Here is a 21,317-nt window from a genome sequence, read left to right as displayed (position 1 = left end):
GGAATTGGATTGTGTGGCCTGGGACAGGTCCCTTCTTCCTGAGCCTCAAGTGGCCTGTCTGTGAAGTGAGAAGACTGGCCTGTTTGTTGACCACACACCAGGCACTGCTTTGCAGACCTCCCCATAGAGACCTTGTGATTGAGAATCTTCTACCCATTTTACAGATGAGGGAATTGTGGCCAGCTTGAAGAAGCCATGGGACCTGCCCACAGTCACACAGCCAAAAGTGGCAGGTCTAAGATTTGAGCCCAGAGCTGCCCTCACCCCCATTTTAGGTGCCCCTTCCCTTCTCCCAGCCTAGCACTGATTTCATGGTCTGATTTATTGGTGGTGAGTATATAGGGGTGGGCCCAGGTCAGGCAGCCCGGCCACTCCTGTCTGCTGCCTGATGGGCTCAGAGGAAAGGGGTCTCCATGTGACAGTTGCAGGAAGGAGCTAGGCTCCCCCACTCTCAGGCTGGGCATCCTTAGGCTTCAGTCCTCCCCACCCCCAAAGTTGTGCCAGTCCAAGGTTGTGCTGCTGGGATCAGGTCTTGGTTCTGGGCTGGTCACTGAGGAGGCGCTTGAGGCCTGAGGAGGCTGGGCAGTCTTCCGAGTTCTCACCTCCTGTCCAGCCCAGGTCATTGAGTGCTGGATCCAGTTAAAATGACAGGGACTTGGTTTCTACAACAATGTGGACATGCAGGATAGTGTTCTGTCTCCCTGTGGTTCTGGGCAGCCATACCCCAGGCCCACTGAGTTTGAAGGTTCTGCAGGGTGAGGTGGGGGGACCCCAAGGTATTCCGAGCTGGTGTCCCCGCTGGCTGCAGGCCTCTGAGAAAGAGGCAGAGGGCATGGTCCATCCTTGGTTGAGTGGAAGGATTGGGGTCCTGGAGTGAGTTCATCACCAATGGTTCCCAGCTGGTGGCTGCTCAGTCTCTCCTGCTGGGCAAGGGCTGGCTGGGTGGCCCCCAGGGCTCCAGGCTGGGCACTACGCCATGCTGCTGGTGGAGCAGGGGGTGCTCTGGGTGCTCCCGATGCTGTGGTTGGTGCTACTGCTTTCTGAGGAGGCCGGGGCAGCCACTGCCACCACGGGGTCCCGCTTGCTGGGGGGACCTGGGGGCAGGGGCGGAGGTCAGGGCCCCGGCCAGGGCTCCCCCCGCCCCCAGAGGCTTCGTCGGGCTCCCCCAGGTGGTAGTAGAGGGGTCCTGAGCACTCATGGTGGGGGCCTGGGATACTCACGTGTGTGCGAGTAGATATACCAGAGCGCGGCAGTGAGCAGGGCCCCGATGAGGAAGGCGCCGAAGGTGATGCCCAGCACGGCGGGCAGGACGAGGGTCTTGCCTGTGCAGCCGAAGAAAGGACAGCTGCGGTCAGCGCGCCTGCCTCCTCCCGGCCCCGCCCTGGCTCCCTACCCTGGTGCTGGCCGGAGCGCGGGTTTGGGGGTGAGTCCCAGCTCACTGCCCTGACTTCTCTGAACTTGTCTTCTCATCTAGCAAGTGGGTTCATTACGCCCATGCCTGGCACTAAGCTGTGGTTGCTATGATCGCCTACCAAGAGGGCCTAACCAGGCCTTGTGGGCCATGCCTCTGCCTCCGCCCCCCAAGGCTGACGGAGATACATTTTAGGGAGGCTGGATGGTATAATCTGAGCAAAGAGTGCGTGAGGCCTGGGGGTCCAGAGCCTGTCCCTTCTCTCTGTGTGACCTTAGGTCAATCCCTGCCCGCTCGGGGCCCTACACCATGGCAGGGATGGGCAGAGCACCTCTGACGGCTCTCTAGCTCTGCCCTTGGGCTTTGCCAAGCCTCACTTCTTCCACACTCTGACTCGTGTGTGACCGTGGGCCAGCCAGCCTCCCCTTGGGCCGGAGTTCCTGTCCCCGCAATGGGGTTATTAGCCCTTGTCTCCTGGTTGGGAGCTGGGAGTGGGGCTCCATCCTGGCCCAGGTTGGGTGGCAAAGGGGAAGGTACCCTCCACCTCTGCCTCCAATGTCAGGGACTCTTCGGCCCGGGGGTGGGGGCCAGAGGGAACTAACAAAGGGGTTGGAGGGTGCTGGGCTGAAGGGGCGTCCTCCCCAGTGGAAGTCTTAAGGTGAGGCCAGCACCACTCCACGTGCCTTGTGTCCCATCCAGACCTGATTGTGAAGGCCCCATCCCCCCAGTGAGGTCAACCAGCCACCATGGGGATCAAGAAGAGCCAAAGGTGCCCTGGCCCAGCAGTGGTTTGGCTCAGCAGTTTGAGTGTCGGCCCACAGACTGAAGGGTCATGGGTTCGATTCCCGGTCAAGGGCACGTGACTGGGTTGCAGGTTCAATCTCAGGCCCCGGTTGGGGTCTTGCTGGAGGCAGCCAGTCAGTGTGTCTCTTTCACCTAGATGTTTCCCTTTCTTTCTTCCCTCCCGCTTCCCTTCCACCCTATCTCAAAATCAATGGAAAAAGATGTTCAGGTGAGGATTAACAACAACAAAAAAAGATGCCCGGCCAGTGTGGCTCAGTGGCTGAGTGTCGACCCATGCACGAAGAGGTTGCCGGTTCGATTCCTGGTCAGGGCACATGCCCAGGTGGTGGGCCGGATCCCCAGTTGGGGGCATGCAGGAGGCGGCCAGTCAATGTTCTCTCTCATCGATGTTTCTCTCTCTCCTTCCTTCTCCATTCCTCTCTCTCAATAAAGGGGGGAAAAAAAAGTAAAAGTAGCTTAAAAAAAAGAGGAAGGAAAGAGTCGAAGGCCTGGAATCACGGCCCACGGGGTGGTCCGGAGCGAAGGCTCTCCCTCTGGAAGACGCAGCTGTGGGCCCTACTCCAGGCAGCGGGGCCCCTTCCCGCCCTCCTCCCAGGGACGCTCTCTCGGGTCCTCCCTGCTGGGAACCTGGGCCCCATCCCTCTGGGCTGTCTGTGTGCCCCACTCTGACCTCAGCCACTGGGACCCCAGAGACACCTGGAGAGAGCTCACCAGGCATGTCAGGGCTGACGATGTTCAGACGCATGGAGACAGTCCTGCGGACATCCTGGGGAAGGAAGAGAGCCGTGTGTGGCGCAGCCGCCGAGAGGAAGCCTCCAGGTTTACTCCCTGCGCTGACGCAGGCACAGCCTATCCTAGCACCTGGGCCTTGCATCCCACCACGTTCCAGCTGGGCGCCTCAAGCACGTCGGAGATCTGTGCCTCGGGTGTTGGGGGGACAGTCCTTGGCTGCCACTGGAATGTTTCCTGAGCCCCTGACTCCCACGAGGACGGTGGGAGCACTCCGCACTGCATTCATTGCCCTCACCAGTGATTTGGAAAGATCAGCCAGGTTGGCCTGGAGGCCCAGGCTCATGGCTGGAGGCAGAGGGCCTGCCCGGAGTGGCCCCAGAGGCTTCTCTCGGTTCATCCAACCAGAGACCCTTCTGTGTGCAAGGGCTTGGAGACGGGTCCAGGCTGAGTGCCTGAGAGTGGAGAGCCCCCGCATGGTGACTGGTAAAGGCAGAAAATCAGAAAGGTGTCTCCTGTCTGAACCCTCTTCCCTGAGGTCCCTTGTTTACTGAGATTACACTGGTGAGTATACTTCATGGGTGGGTGGACGGATGACGGATGTGGAAGGACTATGGATGAAGAACTGGGTGGGATGTGGGATGGTGGACAGATGGATGGACAGATGGACGGTTGCAGCTGCATATCCTACCAATGTCCAAGACACAGCAAAGTCATCAGAGGCCATAGGGTGGCAGAAAGAGTACCCCTGGTAGCCAGAAACCACACACCTGACTGTGCCTCTGCCCCTGCCAACTGGTCTCACATCCTCCTGGTCTGTCGTGTCCCTTCCTGAAACCCCCAGACCGAAAAGCCACCCTTGACATTGGGCTTGGCTCAGGCCCCACTCACCAGAGACGACGTCCCAAGACGCAGGGCTACAGTGCAGCTGAGGGTGCCAGCCTTGGGTGTGGGCACCATGTAGCCACGGAGGAGGAAGCTGAAGCGCATGTCACCGTGAGGGCTTGAGGACAGCAGGCTCACGCAGCTACCCTTGGCCACACTGCTCTGGATGAGTTCCACGGTGTCTGCCTCAGGCCGCAAATCCAGCTGGCAGCTGTCCAGTTTGAGCGTGAGCTCGGGGATCCACGGGGACATGCTCACCTGCACAGGTAGGCAAGGGGGACAAGGCCTGAGCAGCTCCTCTTCACCCTTCACCCTGCCCGCGCTCGGGAAATGATCTGGATTCCTTCTCGAGCACCTGCCCCTGAGCCCGGAGGGCGGGACAGTCAAGGGCCTCCCAGGAGAAGGTGACATTACAATCAGAGCCTTTGAGCTCTGCCTTTTCTGTCTCTGCCCCCATCACGCACAATGTGGCTCTTTCCTTCCTCTGGACAGTTAAATTCTCATCTTCTCTGGACGAATGGTGGGAAGAAAGGTTCTGAGAAGTCCCAGGAGGTGGCAGTCCTGGGAGGTCAAGTCCAGTACCTGCACAAAGCCCTGTTGTCCCAGCTCAATGGCGTTGGAGGGCTGGAGGAACTGCGGGGTGAGGTAGAGGCCCAGCTGCAAGGAGAGGCTTTTCATGTCGATGCACTGCACCTGTTTCTGTGGGAGACGGAGGGACGGCGTCAGTCTGGGAGGGGCGGGGTGGGGACGGGAGCAGGGGTCATGGTCCAGAGGAGTTGCCTGACCCTCATCCTCATCTTTAAAAAATAACAAGTTCGGCCGGTGTGGCTCAGTGGTTGAGCGTCGACCCATGCACTAAGAGGTCGCCGGTTCGATTCCCGGTCAGGGCACATGCCCAGGTTGTGGGCCCGATCCCCAGTAGGGGGCATGCAGGAGGCGGCCAATCGATGTTCTCTCTCATCGACGTTTCTATCTCTCTCTCCCTATCTTTTCCTCTCTCTCTCAAATCAATACAGAAAAAATAAATAAATAAAAATAAGAACCAACAACGAAAAACTAATATTTATCAAGAACTCTGCACAGGCCTGTGGGAAGTGCTGTCCCGGGGTCATCTCTGACTGCTCTTAAGCACCCTCTCAGGGGATCCTTTTTATGCCTCTGCTCACAGACATGACCTTGGGGCCCAGAAAGCTTTCAGTGTTTGCCCAAGGCCACACAGACAGTATGTGCTAGAACCTGCTCACTTGAGAGGCTGAGAACAGAACCCTAAACAGTACTGGTCCCGTTGAACAGAAGGGGAGGCTGAGCCACTCTGAAGCCAGGGCTGGACCAGGCCTGAGACTGCCGAGGCCTGCGCCCTCCCAGGCCTGGAAGGGACCCCAGGCCCCTGGACCAGATGTGTTAGCACGGTGATCATCCATCTCACCCGCTGTGGTGATGAGCTTGACAGGAAGCTGACGACCACCTGCAAGAACAGAGCCAAAGAGCTGGTCAGAGTTGGGAATGACCCCAGAGGGGATCCCACCCAATACTCCCCTTTTATAGTTGGGGAGATGGAACCAACCATGGCTACCCTGCTCTTGTCTTCCTCCTGAGCACCCCTCCCCATCCTCCCCAAGGCCCCTCAGCCTAGAAGGTCAAGGAGGCACCTGAGGGGGCCACCAACTAGGCTGTTCCCTTTCCTGCCCCAGCTCTTACCTCATTATGGACCACATTGTCCATCACTTTCATGCCACAGTTGGAGTAGGTGCTGTGTAAGACCAACTGGTCACCTCTGTCCTCAGCCTGGCAGCTGGGGTCCAAGAAGGTCAGGCTCGTGATGGTGCACTTCAAAGGCTAGGCCGGGATTGGGGGACACCGTCAGGAGGCGCCAGGCTCCCTGGGGTCTGTCCCTCACAACCCAGCACCAAGGACTGAGCATAACCCAGGGGTCACAGGCGTCCTTCCGCCCCCCTCTTCATTTTTGTTAGATTCGGTCATCCTACACCATTTAAGACAATGCTTTTCCTGAACTTGATTCGCTTTCTACTTAACCTTGTCCTAAGCAATGAAATGTGTGACATCATGAGTTCGATTTACTACTTACTATTTTTCTTCTAATATATATTAAAACAAATGCAGAACTATTAAAATTTTTAAATTCATTTGAGCCCTGGACAGTTTTGGTCAGCGGTCAGAGCAGCGGTTCTCAACCTGTGGGTCGCGACCCCTTTGGGGGTCGAACGACCCTTTCACAGGGGTTGCCTGAGACCATCGGAAAATGATCCAATGATCTTAGGAACCGAGACACGGCTCCTCTATCCGTCTCCAGGCGGGTCCGCCCAGGTGCAGATGCGCCCACACACAACATGAGGACCTGTATTAAAGGGTTGTGGCAGCCCTGGCCGGTTTGGCTCAGCGGTTAGAGCGTCCGCCTGCGGTCCGGAGAGACCCGGGTTCGGTTCCCGCTAAGGGCACGTACTTCGGTTGCAGTTTGTCCCCGGCCCTGGTTGGTCGTGCGGGTGGCAGCCACTCGATGTGTCCCTTCACGTCGATGTTTCTCTCTCTCCCTTCCTCTCTCTCCCTCCCACTCTATCTGTACAAAAAATGGAAAAATGTCCTCGGGTGAGGATAAAAAAATAAAAAAATAAATAAATAAAAATAAAGGGTCGTGGCATTAGGAAGGTTGAGAACCACTAGGTTAGAGCGTCGGCCTGGGACCTATGATTTGCGGGTTCGATTCTGGTCAAGGGCACATACCTCAGTTGTGGTTCGTCCCTGGCCCTGGTTGGGGTTGTGTGAGAGGCAACCAGTTGATGTGTCTCTCTCACATCAATGTTTCTCTCTCTCTCCCCCTCCCACTCTATCTGAAGATATTTGGAAAAAATGTCCTCGGGTGAGGATTAAAAAAATAAAAATAAATTAAAAAAATAAAAATTCATTTGAGTTCTACATACAACCACTGCTCACAGCCCCAGGTGCATGCAGACCCCGCCAGCATAATCCAGTCTCAGAGCCTAGACTCCTGGACCTGCGGTCAGCAAACTTCCTTTGAAGGGCCAGAGAGCAAATGCTGTGTTAGGCTGTGCTGACCATGTGGTCTCTGTTGTAATGACCCAACTTTGCCTTTATCGCCTGAAAGCAGCCACAGACAATACGTCCTTGTGGGTGTGGCTAAGTGCCATTAAAACTTTATTTACAGAAACAGGAAGCGGGCCCTAGTTTGCCATCTCCTGTTTTAGAAGAATCAGATCTTCGAATTTCTCAGTCACACTCTTAGGATCAAAGAATCTCAGTCTTAGAGATGAGTGGGCTGTTGGAGGTCCCACTTGAGTTCAGCAAACTCACATCCACTCCCAGAATGCTGTCCCTGCCTGCCGCTGCCCTGGCTGCCCGCGGCCACCCTAGGAGACAGCCCACCAAACAGAAATGGCTCTGCACTGGGTGAAGCCCCAGCGAGCGCGGGCCTGAAATTCAAACCACACACACACTCACCACTTTTCATAAACCCTTGAGAGGTTGCATGCCCCGTGTTTGGCAGCCAATCTGTTCAGGCCCTTTGCTTTGTGTTTTCTTCTACACTGACATATGTACTCAGAGGAACTGTGTGGGGTTTTTTTTTTCTTTCTTTTTTTGGTATTTTTAACAAATGGCACCATACTGTCCTTCATGCTGCAGCTTAGTTTTCTCACTGAACAATAAATCATATATAACTTTCTGTGTCTACATTTATAGATCTAACACATTCTTTTTAGTGCAGTGTAATGTTCCAAAGACTGATGGGTGATAACGTACTCATCCAGGCCCCTTAGGACCAGGTAACAGTAATGCCAGCTGTCACTGGTCACTGCACCCCCACCCCCACCCCAGACATCTGTTGGGCCACGTGCAGGCAGGGGAGCAGGGGGAGATGGGCAGAGACAGATGGAGCTTCAGATAGGCTCCTATACCTCACACCCCAAATAACTCCCACACGGGCTTAACCATAGACTATTATTCTAAAAATCCTTGAGAACATGGGTGATTTGTTGAGGCTCTAGCAGCAAGATTTCTTGCCTCAGAAAGCTCAGAAGAAATCACAGAGGGGAAGATGGGCAGCTAGAATGGCCCAGTGTTTTCAAATATGCAAAAAGTTAAAAACTACTGTAGCAAAAATGTAAAGAACTATAAAAAACTGGGAGAAATTATTTCGATAAGAAGGAAGGACAAGGGGCCCCAAATTGTTTTCTTTATGTAAAAAGCTTATAAAAATTATCAAGAAAAATACCAAGCCCTGGCCGGTTTGGCTCAGCGGTTAGAGCGTCGGCCTGCGGTACAGAGAGACCCGGGTTCGGTTCCCGCTAAGGGCACGTACCTCGGTTGCAGTTTGTCCCCGGCCCTGGTTGGTCGTGCGGGTGGCAGCCACTCGATGTGTTCCTTCACATCGATCTTTCTCTCTCTCTCTCTTCCTCTCTCTCCCTCCCGCTCTATCTGAACAAAAAATGGAAAAATGTCCTTGGGTGAGGAAAAAAAAAGAAAAATACCAAGCCACAGTGATAAAGAGCCTTAGGTTATTATCAGTCATATGGAGCCATGCCCACACTCACTACTCAGCAAGGAAGTATGAATTAGAACTAGAATGGAGCTCAGCCGGTGTGGTTCAGTGGCTGAGTGTTGACCTATGCACCAAGAGGTCACCGGTTCAATTCCCAGTCAGAGCACATGCCCAGGTTGTGGGCCATATCCCCAGCGGGGGGCATGCAGGAGGCGGCCAATCGATGTTCTTGCTCATCGATGTTTTTATCTCTCGCCCTTTCCCTTCCTCTCTCTCTAAAAATCAATTTTAAAAAAACACAAAAACTAGAATAGAACGCCACATTCCACCTCCCACATTGGCAAAGGTTTTTTTAAAACAACAATAATAGTCTAGAAAGAGAGAAAGAATCACAGTGCTCTCATAAAACAGCAGTAAGAATTAGAATCATCTTTTAAAAAGTGGGTTGCCAACATGAATCAAAACTTCCAGAACGTTCACTCATTTTCACCCAGCAATCTCACTAATGTGAAAATCTATCCCAAGAAAATAATCCCATATTTTTAAAAGTTTCATACACAATGACATTTTCTGCATATTTATAATATTACAGAATTGGAAACAAGCTAAAGGTCTAACAAGGGAGGAGGAGTTAATTATGGCCTGTCAATACGATGGAATAATATGTGCTCGTTAAACGTGATATTAAGTACCTATGTCAAAGCTCTAAAAATACGTTAAGTGTGAAAAAAAAAAAAAAAAGCCCTGGCCGGTTTGGCTCAGCGGTTAGAGCGTCGGCCTGCGGTCCAGAGAGACCTGGGTTCGGTTCCCACTAAGGGCGTGTACCTCGGTTGCAGTTTGTCCCCAGCCCTGGTTGGTCGTGTGGGTGGCAGCCACTCCATGTGTCCTTTTCATGTCGGTGTTTCTCTCTCTCTCTCTCTCTCCCTCTCTCCCTCCCACTCTGTCTGAACAAAAAATGGAAAAATGTCCTCAAGTGAGGATAAAAAAAATAAATAAAAATACGTTAAGTGAATATAGCTTCAGACACAAGTGCATCTGATATGATTCTACCATATAAAAAATACACAGAGCATACATTCTAGAAAGAAACAAACCAAAATGTTGGTAGCCATTGTCTTTTGGTAAAGATTGAGTTTTTCTTCTTTTCTAATTTTTCCACACTTTTTAAAAAAATTTTATTTTTTTATCCTCACTCGAGGACATTTTTTCATTTCTTTGTTCAGATAGAGTGGAAGGGACAGAGAGGAGGAGAGAGCGAAACACGACATAAAAGGGACACATTGAGTGGCTGCCACCCGCACGACCAACCAGGGCCGGGGACAAACTGCAACAGAGGTACATGCGCTTAGCGGGAACTGAACCCAGGTCTCTCTGGACCGCAGGCTGACGCTCTAACTGCTGGGCCAAACCAGCCAGGGCTTTCCACATTTTTTTAGAAGCCTGTGTTCTGCCCTGCTGCTTTGGCCCAGCAGTTAGAGCGTAGGCCCACAGACCAAAGAGTCGCAGGTTCAATTCTGGTCAAGGGCACGTATCTCGGTTGCAGTTCCATCCCAGGCCCTGGTCGGGTTCATGTGGGAGGCAACCAGTCAATGTGTCTCTCTCACATCAATGTTTCTCTCTCTCTCTCCTCCTCCCACTCTGTCTGAAAATAGGAAAAATATCCTCGGATGAGCATTAAAAAAAAAAGCCTGTGTTCTTTTTATAATAAATATCCTTGCTCTTCAATTAGGCAGAGATCATATTGTGGAGGTCTTCTAAGTGAGCACACAGCTCGGCCTGCATTTCAGATTAATATTGTCAACTACATAGTAGCTATTTTTTTTTCTTTATTGTTTGTTTGTTTGTTTGTTTGTTTTTATCCTCACCCGAGGACATTTTTCCATTTTTTTGTTCAGGTAGAGTGGGAGGGAGAGAGAGGAACAGAGAGAGAGAGAGAAACATCGATGTGAAAGGAACACATCGAGTGGCTGCCACCCGCACAACCGACCAGGGCCGGGGACAAACTGAAACCGAGGTACGCGCCCTTAGTGGGAACCGAACCCGGGTCTCTCAGGACCGCAGGCCGACGCTCTAACCGCTGAGCCAAACCGGCCAGGGCTTTTTTTTCTTTATTGATTTTAGAGAGAGAGGAAGAAAGAGGGAGAAAGATAGAAACATCGATGAGAGAGAACAGTGATTGGCTGCCTCCTGCATGCCCCTCACTGGGGATTTAGATTCCTGGGCATGTGCCCTGACTGGGAATCAAACCGGTGACCTCTTGGTGCATGGGTCGACACTCGACCACTGAGCCACACCGGCTGGGCCCTAGTAGCTATTTATTGAGCACTTACTGTGCACCACATCTGGCTCAGCATGTCAGACCTCACTTAATTCTCACCACATGGTAGGTACCATTTTCAATTCCATTTTACAAGTGGGAAAACAAGCTTGTAGAGGGATGTGACTTATTCCTCCACCAGGGTTAGGACCCCAAGATTCTTAGGCTAGAGGAGGGCTGCCCATGTCAGCCAGGTACGACAGGCAGGGATTCCCTTACCAAGATGAGATTTTTCTTGAGTTCCAAAGTCATGGTGTCATCAGAGCAGTTTGGCTGGAGCAGACTCATGAGCAGCACCTCACTGCAGGTCTCCTTGGCAGGGGTGGTCTGGACAGGTGTGGGTGAGGTCTGCAGCCCACCGCCTACGGGGTAGCAGAGGTGGGCAGGTGGACAGTCACTGAGGGCTTGCTGTGCACCGGGCACTAAGTATGTCTATAGTTAGCTACTCTCATCGTCCCCATATTCCGAGGAGGAAAATAGGGCTCTCCCGACCTGGCACACTCACACAGCTGTGAGGTGGTATCACCGCACTGTGGCAACTGACCCAATGGCAGGGCAAAGGAAGGCAGGAGGGCCAGGGAAGGGGGCCGGGTGCTCACCACAACTGCTGGCCTGAAGAGAGATGACACTGGTCAGAGGGAATTCCACAAAGGACGCTACCACACTGGCGTTGAGCTTCCGGGCCTCCCCCAGCAGGCCTTGGGGTGTATCTGGGAGCACGAGGCCACTGATGTTTTCCTTTGGAAAGATCTTGAAGGAGTATTTACCAGTGGCCTAATGACAGGGACAGAGGCAGAGCAGGGAGCCACAGTCAGGGGCACACAGCCTGGCTGGCCTCAGTGCTTCCTTTGCTCCTGCTGTTTCCTCTGCCTGGGCCACCCCCCCTCATCTACTGGCCCCATTTGCCCTTCGATTTAGCATGGAGTTCGCCTCTCTAGGAATTTGCAGGACCCATGGGTTGGATTAAGGGCCTCCCAAAGAGATGATGGAAAGCTTCCTGGAGGAGGTGGCATCTGGATCCCAAGGAACAATAGGTAGTGAACAGAGGAACAGGGTAGGGTGGGAAATATCATCATCACGTGTAAGGGCTCAGGGCTGGGATGCTGGTGCAGGGCCCCTGGGTTCTCTCTTTCGGGAACCTCAGCCAGGCCTGCGGCGGCGGGCTGTCTGGGGCACGGAGCTAGACTCACCCAGATCTGCATATTGTGGTTGGCGTCGATGAGCCAGGACACGTAGGGTGGACCCTGCAGGATGAGCACGGCGTCAGGATCCCCTGAAGTGCAGCTCAGCTCCACCTTCACATTCACTGTCTGGGGCCTGAGGGGAGACAGACCCCGTCAGCGCCGGCGGGAAGGTGGGTTGGGTGGGGCCTGGCGGGGACTGGCCAGGCGGGTCCAAGGCCTGAGACCCGGGTGCAGTGGCGGCCCCACTACCTGGTGGGATGTGGGTGTGCCGAAAGCACGTGGAAACCATCGGGGCTGGGGCTCGTGGGGGCGGGGCCTAGAGATAGGTGGGGCGACTATACTCTCACCTGGCCAGGGGCGGGGCTGAGACGTGAACAGGGAGGGGCTTAATCGGGGAAGGGCGCCGACGGGGCGGGGCCTGGGGCGAGGGCGGACACCTTACCTGGGCTCAGGGCCGGGCAAGATCCTCAGAATGTGCGCCACCTTGTGGCCCGCCACACCTTCCAAGCGGCAGCCTTGGACCGAAGCCCGCGGCTGCCACTCGAGCGTGCGGCCCATGTCCATGTGGGGTTCGGGACTGCAGGAGGACGGTGACCTCGGGGCTGCAGAGACAAGCGCAGCTCAGTCCCCTCCCCGAGCAGCCTGGCGCCTAACACAGAGGCCCACCCTTACCCACTGTGAAGGTGGGTCAGGCAGGATGAAGCAGCCAGGAAGTAGGGGGCATGAGAGGACCTGGGTTCAAATCTCCCCTCTGCCACTTACTGCTGAGTGACTCATGGTAAGTCCCTTGGCCTCTGTTTCCTTATCATCAACACAGGGCTCATACAAGGTATGAACCATGGCACATGTTAGGGGTGAAGCCCTGCAACCACCAACACCTCACCCCATTTGTATCTTTTTTGTAGCATTTTCCATGACCTGAAATGATGTCATTTATTTATCTGTGTACATGTTTATAGTCATCGCCCCACCACAGTGTCAGCTCTAGAAGAGCAGGATCTGGGTCTGTTCCCAGAGTCCCCAAATGCCTAGCGTAGGGCTTGGCACACAGTAGGTGCACAATAAAGAATATGAATGTGCTGTTTTTCTGGGTCAAAAAACTGACAAGTAATAATTTCAAACTAATATTTGGTGAAGAGGTAATTACTGTACCAATAAAGCATTGCCTTGCTCTATGTGGCCTGGGGCAAATCACGTCCCTGCTTGGAGGTCTGGTGCCCACGTCTGAGGAAAGGACCAGAGGAACTCAAATTCCTCCAGTCTTGAGCCCAGAGTGGCTGCTGGAGAAGCTGACCTTGGTCCAGGCGGAGGAGGATGTTTTGGGGGTCGCTCAGCTCAGCGACAGAGGCGATGGCACCCTTTGTATCTGCCCAGTCGAGGAGCTGGCTCTTGGTTAAGCCTGGGAGATGCACGACGTTGACTCCTTGGAGCTCTTGAAAGACATGTTTGGGGTTCTGGGGAGACACAGGGAGGCCTGAGTCCCCTGTCCCAGGCAGGAGGTAATTTGGGGAGGCAGCTGGTTGCCTGAGCGGAGGCAGCCAGGGCTGGGAATGCTGAGGCTGGTGGATCTGAAGTCAGCCCGGGGTCCCCTAACTAGGGTCTCCCCCATCAGAGCCAGATCTGCCCCTTCTCCCTTCCACACCTGGGGGGCTGGACAGACACACATCCATGTTTCTTCACCTGTCCAAAACCATACTCCCCACCCTTCCACTGTCATACTCATTCAACCCACACTTATGACCTCTGTCTGTTTCCCTCACACTCTAAGAGTCTGTGAGGGACAATGTCTGCCTTGCCCATTCCCACATGGTGCTCAACATATAGTAGGCACTGAGGAATATTTGTCTGACTTTGCACCAGGTTCTAGGCCCAGCACTCAGGATCCTGGCATGTCAGCTTCACCCTAATGCCTGGTATATGGAAAAGGAGGAAGGGAGGAGAGAAGAAATGGATGCACAAATGAATGAATGAAAAACAAATAGAGATGGTCTATGTCCTGGGGAATCTTACCATTCAGGCACTAGTCACATATCAAGTCATTTGAAATAAGAGAAGACAGAGGATATTATTTAATAAAAAAAGACAAAGGAGCCCTGGCCAGTTTGGCTCAGAGGTTAGAGTGTCGGCCTGCGGTCCGGAGAGACCCGGGTTCGGTTCCCGCTAAGGGCACATACTTCGGTTGTAGTTTGTCCCCGGCCCTGGTTGGTCGTGCGGGTGGCAGCTACTCGATGTGTCCCTTTCACGTCGATGTTTCTCACTCTCTCTCCCTTCCTCTCTCTCCCTCCCACTCTATCTGTACAAAAAATGGAAAAATATCCTCGGGTGAGGATAAAAAAACAAACAAACAAACAAAAAAAATCAAAGGAGTGCCCTGACCAATGCACAGGTTTGATTCCTGGCACATCCCTGGGTTGCAGGTTCGATGCCCGACCCCAGTTGGGGTGCATGCAGGAGGCAACCAACTGATGTGTTTCTCTCACACGGATATTTCTCTCTCTCTCTCCCTCACCCCTTTCTTCCCTTCCATGCTTTCTAAAAATAATCAATAAAAAAATATCCTTGGCTGAGGTTAAACAAAAAAGGAGCGAGCAGCCCTGGCCGGTTTGGCTCAGCGGTTAGAGCATCGGCCTGCGGTCCGGAGAGACCTGGGTTCGGTTCCCGCTAAGGGCACGTACTTCGGTTGCAGTTTGTCCCCGGCCCTGGTTGGTCGTGCGGTGGCAGCCACTCGATGTGTCCCTTTCACGTCGATGTTTCTCTCTCTCTCTGTCTCTTCCTCTCTCTCCCTCCCACTCTATCTGTACAAATAATGGAAAAATGTCCTCGGGTGAGGATTTAAAAAAAAAAAAAAAAAGGAGCGAGCAAGACAGGTCCTCTGGATGGACAGGAATAGTGGGTGGCTCTAGCACCTCACTGCCCCTACTGCCCATTCCTCAGAGGAGACCCTGGTGGCCCAGGGGGGAGGAAACAGGGAAGACTTCATGGTGGAGGTGCTTTGTTGAAGCCAAAGGATCCAGAGGAAGCTGTTGGAGCCTTGGACTGAGTTCCTGTGCATTCCATCTCCAAAGCCAGGGGCAATGGTGCTGAAGCAGCATAAGGGCTTCAGGCAAGATACTAAGGGGGACTTTCTGACAGTGGAAATAGGCAAGACCCCACAGAATGGTCTGCCTTGAGTGGAGCAGGACTTAAACAAGGCGGCAAAGTGATGAGAACCTGGGTGAGGAGCCAGCCCCGTGAGGGAAGGGCTGGGGCAGTGGTTTAGATCTAGAGGAGGTAGGAGGACCTTTACCTCGCCTGACCCTCGAGTCATGGTCTGCAAAATGGGGATGTAATAGGGATTAAATGCAGGTGTTTGCCATTCACCTGGCACTGGGTCTGGCCCAGTGAGCCCGAGCCCCCAGCCAGGCTGAGGCCCCTCCAGTCACATCTAGGAAGCTGCAGGCCCAGGCTGAGAGAGGCTCTGATGGTGCCCACCCCACCTGGGGTAGTCTTAGCTGCAGGAGGAAGGCATGGCCGAAGCCATAGCCTTTAGTTGCTATGATCTTCCAACTTTCCTGCCGGAGGATACATTTGATGTTCCCTGGGCCCCTAGGGCTCCTGCTGGGCTCAGATTCCCTGCCTGGGCCATCTCCAGAGAGCTTGGAGTGGGAAAGGAGGAGGAGGAGAAGCCATGGCAAGGCCTGGCCCTCCACGGGGCCTCGATCTCCCACGCTGGGAGCAGAGAGATGTATCGAACCGGGTTGGTCCAGCCCCACCCTCCCGAGCTTCTGCCCTCCGGGTCTTTCATGCTACCCCTCTCTGTCTGTCTCTGGGCTGCCAGTCTGGCTTCTTCACCCCTGACCCCCCACAAGTTCTCTGTCTCTGGGCCTGTCCCCAGTCAGCCTGGGTCTGGTTCCATCTTCAGGTCTCCGGCTCCCCTCCCCCAACTCTGCCTCTGGTCTTTCAGTGTCTGTCTGTCCCCCCCACCCGGGCCCTCCTGTTTCCATTTCCATTTTTCTTTCTGTGTCTCTCCCCCTAGTTATCTTTGCTGTCCTCCGTTCCCCCACCCCCACCCTGCTGTCTCTGGCTGTAAACAACAGCTGCTCACATCTGGGGTCACCTCCTAGGGCCTCCCATGTGGAGGAGGCGGCCCCTCGCCCCCTCGGTGAGTCCCCGCCAGTTATCTCCTCTCTTTAAAACTTGAGTTTTTAAAATATAAATGTTCTCCAACGTAGGCCATGTTAATTAGAGCAAGACTTGCAAATTCAACCAAGTGCAAAGAACAAAATAAATGTCTCTCCTAATCCCACTTTCCAGCCATAACTACTGTTAATACATAGTTAGGTTTCCTCCTGACCCTTTTTATCTATACTTAAATATTTTCAGATACATGTCTCGTAACTTTTTCAAAGACAGTGACAAGATTATTTTATGGGATGTCACTGAGTCCTAACAGGTGGGGAAACTGAGGCTATGTGAGAAGATGGCGTCGTTAGCCAGGGTTGGCCACCTTCCTGAATCCCATGTCTGAATTTGAACTCTTTACCCCAGACCCTGAAGCCTTTTGGGTTCTTTGTCAGGGCCCCACGGGATTCAGCAGGCAGGGCCCTTCCAAGGCCTGTGCCTCAGCCTGGGGTTGGAGGCAGCACACTCACGTAGGCCAGGAGGAGTGGGATTCCGGGGGCCTGCAGTCGCAGGAAGACCATCTTGTCTACGCTGAGCACCAGGAGCACCTCTCGGGGCCAGGTGCCATTTTGCTTGGACATCTGGACAGTCAACTTCAGCTCTGACATTTCCTGGGGAGGGGCAAGGAAAGACACACACACACACAGACCAATCAGACTTACATAGACTGTGCCGCTCCCATCATGGATATGACCACCCATATCCCACAGGCTTTCACTCTGCTCTCCCTGCCCGGCCTGTCCACTCCCGCCTCGCAGGGCCCAGCACAGTGTCTGGCCCTCAGGGAGCGCTCAGAGCATATTTGCTGCGTGAATGGAGGAGATTTGTCTCAGCAAGTCCAAAGACATAAAGAAAAAATGTGATGAGCCTGAACTTTATCCAGTGGCCGATCAAGGTTTCTTATTTCTATTGAGCACCTGCTGTGTCCCAGGCCTGCAAGCATCTGTGTGACTCAGAGGGTCCCTTGTGCCTTTTCTCTGTCCAGTAGCGAGGCATCAGCCCCTCCCCAGTTTGCAGTATTCCTGTTGGCCTTACTATTTTAAAGTACTAAAATGCTCGTATTTGGGTTGATATACTACCATTGTTGATATTTTATAAGAATGTGAAGTTGAGATCTTTATATCCTGAGAGATATCTACTGCATTAAAATTTTTAATTGATCACAGTATACATATTTAGAATGCTTCAACAACAACAACAAATAATAATAATAATAATAATAATAATAATGCCTAACACTTATATAGTGCTTACTATGTGCCAGGAATGTTTTAAGGTTTTTATCTATTAGTTCATTTAATCCTCACAACAACCCTAAGAGGTAGGTACTATTATGCTTCTCACTTACAGATGAGGAAACAAGGCACAGAGAGGTGCAATAGTTTGCCCATGAACACACAGCAAATAAGTATGGAGCTTAGGATGTGGACCTTGACAGGCGTCTCCTCTCAATCACTATACTGCCCAGCCACGTTTTTCTATGCCTCCTCATTCTCAAGAAGAAAAAGGAACACAGCGATCCACAAAAGCAAAGCTTCTATTGAGAGAATATCTGCTCTACTCGAGTCTTTCTGAACCAGACGGATGAAAACAGCGGACTGGGACCCGCACTGCAGCCGTCCTCGAGAGCTGGTCCATCTCTACAGGGACAACCTGACCCCAAACGTCTCCTCCGATTTATCAAGGACAAGAGAGAGATTTCAAGATGAAGAGATCAGTGGAAAATTTTTTATTTAACTTCGAATTATCTGTTGGCCATTTCCCCAACTGATGTCACAGAGCCAGACAGAGTATTTCAGCTGCTGGAAAAATCTGCTCAGAAATATTTCCGTTACTCAGTAATGACACCATGACCACTCTTTGTTTGTGAGTTTGCTCTTTAAACAAAAGAGCAAATAATATTCCATCTTCAATGATTCACAAATAACTTTTTTTTTTTATTTTAGTGAGTGATTTTAGGTAGCTTATTTTTGAAGAATTATTTTTATGAGAATTTATAGTAGAATGAGTATTTGAAATTTACGTTTGTCTAAATTCACATTTTTTTGTTAATTAATGTTATCTGATGGGTTTATAACTTTTGGGTTTTGAAATCTCCTTTCATCAATTTTAAAAAATAGCATGCAGTCTAAACACTTTAAAAATTAAATATTGGATTGAATGTCATAGTTCGGTAAAACATGAAATCAAATCTAAGTATCAGTACTGACACTTTGTTCCAGGATTGTGATCATTACTTGAAATGAACAGAAGTGAAGGGAGACTCTCCTCCTTCAGGTCAAGAAAGGCCCGGGCACAGCCAACCGGCCAGAGCCTTTGACGGGGGACGCTCCCAGCTTCCTTACCCTGATTGCCTACGTACCGTCAGCCTGAACAACCGAACACGATTGCAAACTGTCTGCATAGTAACAACCACTCAGCTGCACATGTTAAATGGGCACATTTTATCTCAATAAAGCTGTTGAATACAGAATTGAATATCAGTAATTTCCCGTGGTTCCACCTGTCCCATGCCTGGCCCTGGGCTGAGCATGTGGCTGACGGAAGCAGGGCCAGATGTTCTCCCATTTTTCAGATGCAGTAAGTGAGGCTCGGGGAACTGCCGGTGAGCGGCGAAGTCAGGCACCATACAGGTCAGCCGGCTGCCAGAGTGGCGCCCACAGCCCCCGGACCTTCAGACAGCTCGCCTCGTCTTCTCTATCAAATCTGCCCCATCTGCCTGTCCTCACCCAGAGGAATGAACACTGAGACCCCACACCCCGCAAACAGATGGGCCCCGTGGTTTGGAGATCCAGCCTTTGCCCCTAGGTGGACACCCCCAGGCCGAGAGCAGCTGAGAGCACAGCCCCTGAGATGGGAGGAAAACGCTTGTAAACATCCATTCTCGCTGCTGTTCTTCAAATGTCCCTGTTCCTCGGTTTTTCCATCTGTGAAATGGGTAGGATGGGGTTAGGAACCAATACCAGGTGGGGCTCTGGATAAAGGAAGTCAAAACAGAGAAGTGGAGGTCAGGATCGGGTCATGCTGAGGGAGCGGGGACTAGGAGATGGGAAGCTTTGTCATCACGCTCAGCTCTTTCCCCAGAGCTCACACACCAAACCCTCCACTCGGCTGTACAGGTTCCTCCCTGTAGGTTTGGGGGCTGGAGGGCAGTGGGGGCTGAGACCCAAAGAGGGGCAGTCATGGGCCAGGGCCACACAGCAAGCGAGCAGTGTGGACACGCAGGGACCTGGGAAGTGGGGCTCTCGGAGGCCTCTGAGCTCCTGGGCCTGGCTCAGTCCAGCCGATTACGAGAAAAACCCAGTTCGGGTTTCCACAGCAAACATTCCACCCATGGCCTGACTCATCGACGCAGTCACTCACACGCACGCTGACTTCCCTCATCCCTCCCAGCGGGGAGCCCAAAGGCAAAGAAGGGGGCCTGCTTTGCCTCACCCCCAAGCTCCTAGTCTTCCTCAGGCACCTGGGAATGCTGAGAGCCCAGCGGAGGCGGGCAGGCCAGCCACCCCTTAGCCCCGGCCCTGCAACCTGGGCCAGCCTGGGTCTGCCCGGCCCCCTCCCTGAATGGGTGGGCGGGAGACCGTTTCTATTTTTGTGCCAGTGTCCCACAGATGCCATTGTTGGCCCAGCGGTTGGTGGCGGGAAGGGGGGATTTTGGTGAGGAGGCCCTGAGTACTAGTAGCCACTTATAGAAAGTTGCTTCCAGCAATTCTTCTAGGAGTGGAGCCTCGGGGCAGCCTGCAGCTCCCACCCTCCCAGGGCCAGACTGGAGCCGGCCAGATTGGAGCCAGCCGTCCCTCTGTCCACCCAGCAGATTCACATGGTGCATACAGGCAGGGTGGCCGGGGACGGGGTCAAAGCCAGGCTGACCTGGATTTCAGTGCGGCCTTGGTCATCAGCCCGTGACCCTGGGCAGTCATGTCTCTCTGGGCCTCAGTTTCCTGATCTGAAAAATGGGCTGAACAATATGTCCACATCATAGACTTTTGAGGATTTGGTGAGATTCTGCTTACAAAGTGGGTTGTAGCCCTGGCCGGTTTGGCTCAGCGGTTAGAGTGTCGGCCTGCGGTCCAGAGAGACCCGGGTTCGGTTCCCACTAAGGGCACGTACCTCGGTTGCAGTTTGTCCCCGGCCCTGGTTGGGTCGTGCGGGAGGCAGCCACTCGATGTGTCCCTTTCACGTCGATGTTTCTCTCTCTCTGTCTCTTCCTCTCTCTCCCTCCCACTCTAGCTGAACAAAAAATAGAAAATTGTCCTCGGGTGAGGATAAAAAACAAAACAAAACAAACAAACAAACAAAAAACAAAGTGGGTTGTCCAGTGCCCAGCTAAACACAGAGTGGTAGCCTGCTGCCACCAGCTGATACCCTCCTTGCCCACTCATCCAGAGATGCCATGGTTCTCGGCCTGCGAAGGTCGGCATTAGCGGTGGGCAGCAGGTGGCTGGAACTGGGACATGCCTCAGTCATACCTCACCGTGGCATCTTCTCTCTGAGCCTCAGTCTCCCCATCTGGGGAGGTAGGAGTTGGGATCAGTGCGGCCCTGCATTCCATCCTGCCTCCTGGGGGTTCCAGTGTTTGACATCTGCGGGTGGAAATCTCCAGCCAAGTGGCCAGAAGAGTGAGCTTCCAGCACCCCCAGGAGAGAGATGCTTCTTTCCCTGCTGAGGGCTCCTGGGCAGCCCATGCCCTCCCCACCCCCCACTTCATTTGCCATCCAAGAGGCCAGAACTGGGCCCAGAGAGAAGGACAGAAAGAAGGCACAACTCTGTCCTTCAGGACCTTGGCAGAGAACAAGACTAACGATCCCAAACAACCAATAATGAGCAAGTGACACCACTAACCCCCTGGGAATGGCCAACCAGCAAATGCTGATATGTATGTATATTCTCCTTTCCTTCTTTCCATTATTCCCTCATCCATCCATCCACCCATCCACCCACCCATCCACTATTTACCCCCAGACTGACCTGAGCTGGACATGGACAGGGCAGCGCGAGCAGACCCCATCCCTGCCCAGCCTGTCTGACCCCAAACCACGCCTCTCCACCAAGCCTGTCCTGATATCTGCAAGGGCTGGAACAAGGGTACGAAGGGCAGCCTCCGGCCCCCAGGCCACCCCCTTCTCTTCACACGCACGCATGTGATAGCCCAGCCCAACGCTCAGGCTCTGCCATGCCCACCCCGACAGTCACCTTGACATCCTTCAGGTTGCGGGGAGCTTATGCCAGCCATGCAGTGCCCCCTCTAGAGGATGGAACAAGAAAGAGCCTGATGCCATTCTGGGAGTAGGCTCAGTGCATTTGAGCGGGGAT

The 21,317-nt window shown here is 53.1% G+C and overlaps 1 protein-coding gene across 1 annotated transcript in view; it reads right to left on the bottom strand.

Annotated features, from left to right (window-relative positions):
• Nucleotides 1-304: 304 nt before the first annotated feature.
• Nucleotides 305-21,317, bottom strand: part of ENG (endoglin) — a 35,424-nt gene continuing 14,411 nt past the window's right edge. Inside the window, exons 3-15 of the mRNA XM_036261396.1 lie at nt 16,475-16,615; nt 13,138-13,297; nt 12,286-12,445; nt 11,850-11,976; nt 11,259-11,433; nt 10,879-11,021; nt 5,528-5,665; nt 5,256-5,294; nt 4,412-4,528; nt 3,836-4,087; nt 2,927-2,981; nt 1,221-1,322; nt 305-1,094 (exon numbers count right to left, since the gene is read on the bottom strand). Coding sequence (XP_036117289.1) covers nt 970-1,094; nt 1,221-1,322; nt 2,927-2,981; nt 3,836-4,087; nt 4,412-4,528; nt 5,256-5,294; nt 5,528-5,665; nt 10,879-11,021; nt 11,259-11,433; nt 11,850-11,976; nt 12,286-12,445; nt 13,138-13,297; nt 16,475-16,615 — 1,734 coding nt within the window. The 3' untranslated portion in view covers nt 305-969. The remainder of the gene's footprint in view (nt 1,095-1,220; nt 1,323-2,926; nt 2,982-3,835; nt 4,088-4,411; nt 4,529-5,255; nt 5,295-5,527; nt 5,666-10,878; nt 11,022-11,258; nt 11,434-11,849; nt 11,977-12,285; nt 12,446-13,137; nt 13,298-16,474; nt 16,616-21,317) is intronic.

The sequence above is a fragment of the Molossus molossus genome, unplaced genomic scaffold (genome assembly GCF_014108415.1).
Source record: "Molossus molossus isolate mMolMol1 unplaced genomic scaffold, mMolMol1.p scaffold_m16_p_14, whole genome shotgun sequence".
NCBI lineage: Eukaryota > Metazoa > Chordata > Mammalia > Chiroptera > Molossidae > Molossus > Molossus molossus.
The sequence above is the reverse complement of the archived record's forward strand: the minus strand, read 5'-3'. Positions and strand labels throughout refer to the sequence as shown.